At 47.0% G+C, this 9,201-nt stretch overlaps 2 protein-coding genes across 2 annotated transcripts in view; one reads left to right on the forward strand and one right to left on the reverse strand.

Moving 5' to 3' along the window:
* T265_03736 (hypothetical protein) overlaps positions 1-9,201 on the forward strand; it is a gene marked incomplete at both ends in the record, with an annotated part of 12,897 nt that extends 3,696 nt beyond the window's left edge. Inside the window, 5 exons of the mRNA XM_009168283.1 lie at positions 1,647-1,863; positions 2,887-3,167; positions 3,982-4,057; positions 6,004-6,269; positions 8,919-9,201. Of these exons, the coding sequence (XP_009166547.1) occupies positions 1,647-1,863; positions 2,887-3,167; positions 3,982-4,057; positions 6,004-6,269; positions 8,919-9,027 (949 nt within the window). The remainder of the gene's footprint in view (positions 1-1,646; positions 1,864-2,886; positions 3,168-3,981; positions 4,058-6,003; positions 6,270-8,918) is intronic.
* On the reverse strand, positions 2,878-3,084 carry T265_03737 (hypothetical protein; the record flags this gene model as incomplete). Its single annotated transcript, XM_009168284.1, has 1 exon — positions 2,878-3,084. The coding sequence occupies one exon, from the start codon at positions 3,082-3,084 to the stop codon at positions 2,878-2,880; it is 207 nt and encodes a 68-aa protein (XP_009166548.1).

The following is a 9,201-nucleotide window of genomic DNA, read 5'->3' on the forward strand; positions in this document are numbered from 1 at the left end:
TCTTCGGGCTTGATCAGCCCCTGCGGTCAAGCTGGTCAGACTTTTGTGTCAAAGGCTATAGACAGGACCCTTGAACTCCTCGCTCCCGCTGTCTTGTGGGTCAAACTTGGGTGCAAGGCCCGAGATGGGCCTGCGCAACCGGAAACATCATTTGCTTTCATACCTGTATGTTCACTGATGCCCCCCACCTCCCCGTCCGGGAAGCTCAAGTCGGGGACCATTTGATTTGACATTCCGACCTGATCCAACCCACTGGTAATTAAGATTGAATAAAACAGCACAAACGCGGATAGCAGGACAGGGACCCTTTCATAAAATCATCCTAGAAGTAGCGACCAAGGGCTGCGGTTCTAAGATCACTGGCCAACTAGAGAATAGCCTTGCTGATCGACTCGAGCTTGTCAGACATGAGAGTAGAAATTTCAGATACATCACTGCCCTCTTGTGAGGGTTAGACAATCCATCCCAAAATTACTGGTGACATATATCAAGGTACGAATGATGGGAAACCGAGAGCGGTGACTAAATGGGAGCAAAAACTTAGATAATATGTAGTTAAGGAGACACATACGTACCATCAGTATAATTGGTGTTTGTAGTCACCGGCAAGAGTTGGACGGATAGAACCAGTGGGGAAAAAGTGGCAAACTGACTTAATGTTCCTCAAGCCACGAGGGCTTCATTATATGCAGGAGAAACTTGTGTGAGCAGGTCGGTTATTCACATTCTGCCTTGGTTTTGAGCTTGAGTTGAAGGCTGGCACCCCGACCCAGAAGCTCTAAGCGGTGAACTACATAGGACTCCTTTACATTGAACAGTGCTGCCCTCCCGGACGGGAGCATGAATTGTCTACTATTTGCTGACTATGTGAGCGCTGTAGGATATTAATCTGCATTATCCCTGGGAGTTGATTAACTTGCCTGCCGTGGACAGATTAGTCTTTCCGAAACACCCGATGCACCACACGGCCAGTGCTCACCACCAGATTCCAACAGATCTGGACGGTATTTTGGTGACTCTGATGTCTAACCCCGTATACTTGACAACATCTCCGGCTCATAAAGCAGAATGGGAGGTTCTGTAGCGTCCTGGACTCTTGTTGACGGACAGTGGGTGATATCGGGACGGTGTCTCCCTTTCCGGAGAATTATTTCATTTTTTGCCAGTCGTCCGGAGCGTTTGCCCCTCCGCTAATAGATTAATTTGGCCGCCACGTCGGTCGGCTATCTGCAGTCATCATCGACAGCATGACATCAGGTTATCTGCAGGCATGAAATCATTGGATTGAACCCACACCCTCTTGTCTATATCAAATCGTGTGACCGAATTAATTTGTTTGGAACAGTCTGTATTTCGGATGGGTCCGATTCCAACGATTCACAATTATCAGCCTGTGAGTGAATATCACGCAGCTGTTTCGACCCCAAGGTGTCAGATGCAGGCAAAGACCAAATTCCCAAGTTCAGGTATTCCATAGTTGTGTGGATATTATGGACACTAATGTAGTACTGGCTGATCACTATAACTGCATGGCGAGCTTGTTGCTTCGTGGCGCTTTTCTCTTTTCAGATGCCTTTTCAGAATTTGGCCTTTGATTGTGCAGTCCTTGACACCCCTCCCTCGTCCCGCTTGCGCATATTTTTCAGATCTTACTTCACCGCCTCACTGTATGCGAAACTAGTGGAACCTGAGGAAAGACTTTGTCGGGTCGAGATCCTCTCCTTTTACAATCACGTCGTGAAGAAGGTTTGGCTTCAACAGGCTCGAATTGGCATCTCATTGTACGATGTCACCGGAGAAGGGTATCTTCGTGAAATGGATCTGGAGAATTATATCCTCGAACTCCTTCCTTCACTGTGTCAAGTGGGTTCTAGTGAAAATTTTCCCCCGGGGTCGTTCGGTGTTTTTTGTCTCTTTGAATGATTTTCATGCCATTGGTTTATTTCGCCATGCATACGGCCATATTTTGTTTATGTTTAACTTTATCCAGTGGATAATTTTTCCTTTTAGCAGAAATAACCAGAATGGTTCTTCATATGGATTCCAGGGTTTTGTTGCTCGAAGTAGTTCAGTGGTTAAGGCGCAAATTTACTGACCGGAAGATCCGTGGTTCGAACCCACTCCCAGTCTTTCGATTGCCCCTGTCTAGGTTTGGCCAACCCGGCTGTATATCAGCTATCGAACTTCCTTCATTGCAGCTAGGCACCGAGTGTGTTGCAGCTGGCCGACTTTGAAAAAACATGCAAAAGACAAAGTGCATCGGCTGAAGAATCTGTATCGGCATGGCCGACTAAAGCAATCAAATGCAATCGGTTCCGAAACGTTCGAGATAGTTATCGGAGCCACTGGCTAGCAAGTAAACCTTATCAGGATAAGATGGCTGGACCGACCATACACATGCTCAACCATCGTCCGCCGGCGAAACCATGGTTTTCCACTTCACACCACACCCTTGCTGCCTAATGGTTCGGGATCATGATATGGGGACGCGAAACAAAAGCGTCTGCTGTCAAGTTTTTTTTCTGGCGCAGAATCTCCACACCTTGCTATCTGACTGACTGACTCTCCTTGCATTGTGTGGATCTGGTACCAGAACATTTCATTTCTTAGTCAAGGATGAGCGAAAATGATCAAAAAGCAGTGTAGATTGGGGTTGGGGGGGGGTGGTTGTCACTGTTCATTTGCGTTTGCCTTCAGTAACCCTGTCGTCCATCCATATTTTGTCAACACAGCTCTCCCAGTTGGAACCGTCGTTTCACGTGTTCTACGTGTGCACAGCCGTTCGCAAATTCTTCTTCTTCCTGGATCCACTGCGTGTGGGCCGTGTTCGCATCACTGACATTGCCTTCAGTAACCCTGTCGTCCATCCATATTTTGTCAACACAGCTCTCCCAGTTGGAACCGTCGTTTCACGTGTTCTACGTGTGCACAGCCGTTCGCAAATTCTTCTTCTTCCTGGATCCACTGCGTGTGGTGTTCGTTCGCATCACTGACATTTTGGCCAGCACCTACCTGGACTCGTTGTTGGAGTTGCGTGAGTCGCAGACCACCGAAGCACAACTGGCCAGCAATTGGTTCAGCCATCAGTCGGCGATGCGCGTCTACGGGAGTTATTTACAGCTGGATGAAGATCGGAACGGGATGCTCACTCGTGCTGAGCTATCCAGGTGCGTATACTTTTCTGTGAGCACTACCGGTATAACGGTGATACTACTGATAGGGAGGCACGTGAGTAGTATGTTTTGTTCTTGTAAATTCGCTTTGCGTCTGTTGGAAAAGGGAGATCTGTTGCGGAAGTTGTGGAGTCGCTTTGTAGCGTTTGCTTGGACTTGAGCAATGAATGACTGGAGTCAATGAATATCCAGGAAAGTTCAAGAAGACGCGTTCAGGAGAAAATGGATGTCCAGTTGTTGTAAATAGGATGCAAATGAGACTTTTGCTTCCCTGTCCAATAGTCTGTAACTGGTCGGTTGACATTTCCCAATAAATAACTCCGCAGCGAAGGCCTTTTTCCTTTCACCAGTAGGTCTCCGTCTTAATGGACCTATTTTACAAGATTGTATTATCGGTGTACCTTACTACTGATGACACTCCCATCTGTTTTGCTGACAAGCATGCCCTTCACATCCAACTGGTGCGGGGTCGGTGCATGATATGACCATAACTTGGTTACAGTCCATTCGAGATTGATTCCTTCTGTGTAATTAATATCTGCTCATGGATTTTTATTTCATAATTTGGAATGTTACTCAACTACGGTGGCTCATACGAAGAGCGGATCTTATGTTGAAGGGTGTTTCTAGAACTCTCCTCTCCACCCCCCCCCCGTGGTGTGTGTTTTTTTCAAGGCCAGTACGAAGTGCTCTTGTTAACCAACTATCTTCATAAAGGTCGCTCTTTGGGGGACTACCTAACCAGCTATACACATCCGGTGTTTGGGTCTTAGATGTTACTAATCGTCCACAACCCTCACTTTCCTAGATACGGCAACGGCACTTTGACTGACGTGTTTCTGGATCGCGTGTTCCAAGAGTGCACCACATACGAAAGGGAAATGGTGAGTGTTAGTTCACAATTTTACGATTCCTTTCCGAAGTGTTCCTGAGAACTGCAACTACAACATATCCGGCTAAGTGGAAGAGGTAGTCTGACAAACGGTGGGGTAATTTTCACGGTGGCCATTCTTCTCCAGTGTGGTGGCGAATTCCCGTAGCGATTTGAATAGGGGGCGAGATGGCCCAAGTGGTTAGAGCGCGAATTTACTGACCGGAAGGTCCGTGGTTGGAGCCCGACCTCTGCCTCTCAACTTCCCCTGTCTAGGCTTGGGCGACCTGGCAGTATCCCAGCCCTCGTACCTCCTTCGGGTGGCATGGCAGTTAGGCACCGGAAGGGTGCTAAAGCTGAATGTTCTTCTTCTCCCACTTTTGAGGTTTTATGTGACACCTTAAACAAGACAGCTATTTCCTAGGTCTGTATTAAGCATTTTGGAAGGCGATCCATTCTCTATGAGTTGGCGACCGTTGATTCTTTGAGTGGTCTGCGCAAAGTTGCATCGCTTCAGAACCCAACACCTAGTAAGTTTTTGGTCTCTTCGGCGATCCATTGCCAAAGCCTCCTCGGCAGAGTTGATCTTTTCCGAACCTCTCTGTTCCTAAGACTTGTTTGTGTGTATTCTAAGCGTCCAATCGTTCTAATCAACACAAAATGGCAACGTGGTTGAAATTGATACACAAAATTCAAAATGTACGCGCTGTAACTCCGGAAGCACTTTAGTTCAGTTCAGGTTATCCGCCATAAACCTTGTACCACGAATACATTGGTTCCACCGGAAGTACTTAATTCCACTGTTTTGGTCAGAAGACCCTTCGAGTGTAACATATGCCTATCCAAAGGGCATTAGATCAGTATAACACCTTTGCAATGGCGAAACGCTCCTGCTGTAACACCCTAACTTCCATTCCAACCGAAGGAAGTACGAGGGCCGGGGTACTGCCAGGTTGCCCGTGCCTAGACAGGGGAAATCGAGAGGCAGAGGTCGGGTTCGAACCACTGACCTTCCGGTCAGTAAAATTGTGCTCTAAACACTGAGCCATCTCGCGCAAATGGGTGTTGAACAAGTTTGAATCAACAACACAACCCTACGTCACTCCTGTATCCATTTCGGTTCAACAAATTAGTGCAGAGGCACGTTTAAGGAAATGGCGTATTTCACGGAGCACGGATGTTCACATAGCGGTGTGTATTCTACACTCATTTTTGCGAACAAATCTGGTTTTGCGCGAGACTCACCTGGAACCCAGCTGGATCTCTCATTTATTATGTTCTCAAACAACACATTCAGTTTCTTGAAAAGATCATAAACGAGAGATTCAGTTGGGTTCCAGGTGAGTATCGCGCAGAACCAAATTTGTTCGTGTTTCGCTAATTTGTGCAATTTGCCATTCAAGCAGAACATGAGGTTGACGGAAACTCGGGGACTGTGCCTATCTGATGAGCCCCAAGAAGAGCGGAATCGACCGTGGGCTGTCGAAGAATTTTCAGCATCCTTATGGGTGGTGTATTACGTCGTTATTGATCAATTGGAAAAGTTTGGAACCGTTTGAGAAGTCATTGTTTCAGAAGAGCTTGGTAAACAATCGGTAGTTTTAATTTGGGCAACGTTTTGCTTTTGACACAAAAGCTTCATCAGGCCAAGTGAACAGGTCACCAAATTGGCCAGGTTATAAGACAGACAGGGAACCAATCAGTAAGTCCTCTACAAACTAGGTCAGTGTTGAGTGTCGATTAACGGCTCTTGTCGGCTAGTGTGGATGCCAAAATCTTGAATTGATGGGTTGGAGGGTTCCAAATTAGTTCCCGATCGCTTTTCGTTCCTTCATCTTCCACTTCAGGGTGCTTCACTTGATGGTTCTTTGCTTCAACGGGTTTCTGTGTAAGGTGTAACAGTGGATTTCGAAAACAATGCTTGCGAGCTTAATGTTTACCCCTTCTCCACCCGCACAGGACTACAAATCCTACTTGGACTTTGTTTTGGCAATGGAGGACAAATACGAGCCTCAGGCGCTTGCCTACTTGTTCCGCATCCTCGATGTGGGCGGTCGTGGTCGACTGACTCCGCTGACGATCAAATACTTCTACGACTCGTTGGAAGAGAGGCTCCGTAGCTCGGGCTACACTCCACCCACATTCAACGATATTCTCAATGAGATATTTGACATGGTCAAGCCGGCCGATCCGAACTATATCACGTTGGATGACTTATTACGCAGGTTCGTTATTTGTCGTGATAATAAGTTATGGCTCACTTTCCTTTACCAAGGTTTTCAGGTGCGAACAGAGCCCCATCAACCAAACTTTTCGGAAGCGGGCCAGAGTTTCACCACGGGTTGGAAATATGGAGTGCTAACTCTCACCTCTGCGTTGGCTCAGCGTGAAATGACCGACCGGAAGGTCCGTGGTTCGAACCCGACTCCCCCTATCTAGGAAGCTTGGCAGAAACCCAGTCTTCGTGCTTCCTTTTGGTGGCACGGCAGTCGGTCACCGAAAGGATGCTACAGCTGAACCATTTTGTCACCTCTATGGAGGTTTTTAATTATAGGTAGTCCACTCCCCAAAGACAGGACTCCACGGAAAGACCTTTCAAGTCTTCGAAGCACTCCTGCTCGGGTTGTCGCTGTGTGTTCAGTTTCCCATGAATTATCAGTGTGCCCGTGTTAAGTTCACCTCGCCTCCATAGTAGACACAGCTGTGAAAAAGTATTTGTTGAGTTCTGAAGTTACGCATCAGAGATGTTGACTTTTTAGGGGTTTCTCAAACGCCGCCTTCGTCGTTGCGCTGTGTAATGCTTTCGAAGAGGGGATATCAAGCAGGAAAGAATTTTCTGGCCTATGCTGCAGATGAGATTAAATTGCGGCTAAAGTGGAACGTTACTGAAAGCGTCCCGTCCTTCAGAGGTTACTGGGACACGCCCATGTCAAATCATAACGCGAAGTCTCTGAATATACCCCTTACAATTCAAGGAGAATCACTGTGGGTTGTGGAGAATTTCACGTACCCCAATAGTTGTATTAACTCTGATGTAAATGTGTCTGATGAGGTCAGTGCCATATTCTCAAAGGCTCGAATCATGTTTGCTAATCCGCGTCGCTTAGGGCGTCAAAAAGGCATGTCACTGGATCTCAAAGGTCGTGTGTACCAGGCTACAGTAAGGGCTGTATTGCTGTTGAGAGGCGTGGCCTCTGCGGACAGTTAGTGTGAGGCCTCTTCAGGTTCTTCACCACCGATGCCTTAGAAGCGTTGCTGGTTTTGGATGGCCTCGACGGATTAGTAACGAGGTGATTGGAAAACGGGTATTTGGTTGTGCAGTAAGTAATCAGTCGTGGAAAACACCCTGTACTATCGAATAAGATGGCTCGGTCATGTGGTGTGCATGTCAAAACACCGTCTACCAAGACGAGTGTTGTTCTCGTGCCTCCTTCAGAATGGCACGAACCGCGAGGTGGACAACGCTTGACTTGGCAGAAAGGCGTGAAAGATATCACGAAGAGTCTTGGTGTTGTCGGTGCTGTCCACTTCATACAATGGGATCCCTGTGAGCCTCTTGCGCTTGGTTGGAGACATTGTAAGAAACGGCGTCCAGTTGAATTCAGTGGCGGTTTCCAGGTCGTCTGATCGAACGCTTGGAGTTCTAGGTACTTCACAATGCTTGAGATAGATCAGTATCAGGTCCTTCCCTCATCCACTCGCTTCTTTTCACTCCAAGGCTTTTAATGTAATGAGGTAAACTTTGTGGTTGTACGGCACTGAAGCATGAAAGTCAACACTGATGATGATGATGACGCTGCTAATGATTGATTGTGATCAGGTTTACATGGGTATTGTCCCCACGACCGTGTGAGTAGCGATGAGTACGATGAAAAACACGTTGCAGCACCTTTGACTGGAGTGACGGGCTTGATTTCTTTCGACCGCTAGATGAGTACGATGAAAAACACATTGCTACACCTTTGAGTGGAGTGACGGGCTTGATTTCTTTCGACCGCTACGGGAGTTTACAGTGAAGGGACAACGAGAATGTAGGATATTCTCTGGCCTCTGGAAGCTCCGAAGCACGCTACTTGAAAAATAACAAGCCGCTGATGCACCGGGTCTGTTGGAAAGATGCACAAATCACATTTTCCTCACTCACCGTTTCATTGGGATTTAATTAGTCACGCTGAAACGTGGCTCACCGGCTGTGTTGGTTAGTGTAGCAGAGTGGTTAGGCATGTGTCTGTCTAACCATACAACAATTGGCTTCACGACAGCTCTTCAAACATGTTTATAAAATCGATTTTCCGAAAAAACTTCCACGCCGGAAATTTAAAACCGCGTGTGCAGTGACTCTAGTTTCGTTAGCTACCATTTGATGGCAGGCTCCTTTCGTAATATCAACTCTGGTGTTGCTGTCAACATGGGTTACCAGTAAGAGGAAGAACACCCTTCACCGCCGAGTGGTTTACTGACCATCGGGAACTAACCGGCCACAAGGTACTAGGCACGGAAGTAAATATCTCATTTACACAGGGTATTTGAAAAGTAGGCATTCTCAAGTGTCGTCTTGAACTATTGTGTACATTCTCTGAATAGTAAAAAATAGTGAATAATCACTGTAAAACGGTCCCATAATTTCCGTACCAACCTTCCTTCAGATGCAGGACGCCGCTTTGACAACTGACTAGGCACTACTCAAATGTCTAGTCAGTAGTATGCACCATTCCCCTGGTACTGGGCATTTTTAGACGGAGCGTCCGATCAGAGGATGACCGTTGTCCCTAGTTTGTGGTTTGTGGTTTGTGACTCAGTCGTACACTATGTAGCTATGTTTAGCGGTGCTTCTCTGCTTATCTGATCTAACTGCCATCCTGTTCTTATTTCAGCGGTAAAGGGGACACTGTTGTGAGCGTCCTAACCGATCTTCAAGGATTTTGGGCGCATGAGAACCGTGAAATGCTCATGTCCGAACTACCTGACGAAGCAGAACTGTGAAACTTCGCCCTCGCCACTTCCATCTGTGTGTGAACTGCACACAATGCGTATTGTGCAAAATGCGGCAGCAAACGTTTCTGGAGAACGTCTCAGACTGTAACCGAACGTAACGTTGGATGTGCCCTGGAGTGCATTGTTTTTCTATACTTTTGACATTAGATTGCTTTTTCTCAC

The sequence above is a fragment of the Opisthorchis viverrini genome (genome assembly GCF_000715545.1).
Source record: "Opisthorchis viverrini unplaced genomic scaffold opera_v5_54, whole genome shotgun sequence".
Lineage (NCBI taxonomy): Eukaryota > Metazoa > Platyhelminthes > Trematoda > Opisthorchiida > Opisthorchiidae > Opisthorchis > Opisthorchis viverrini.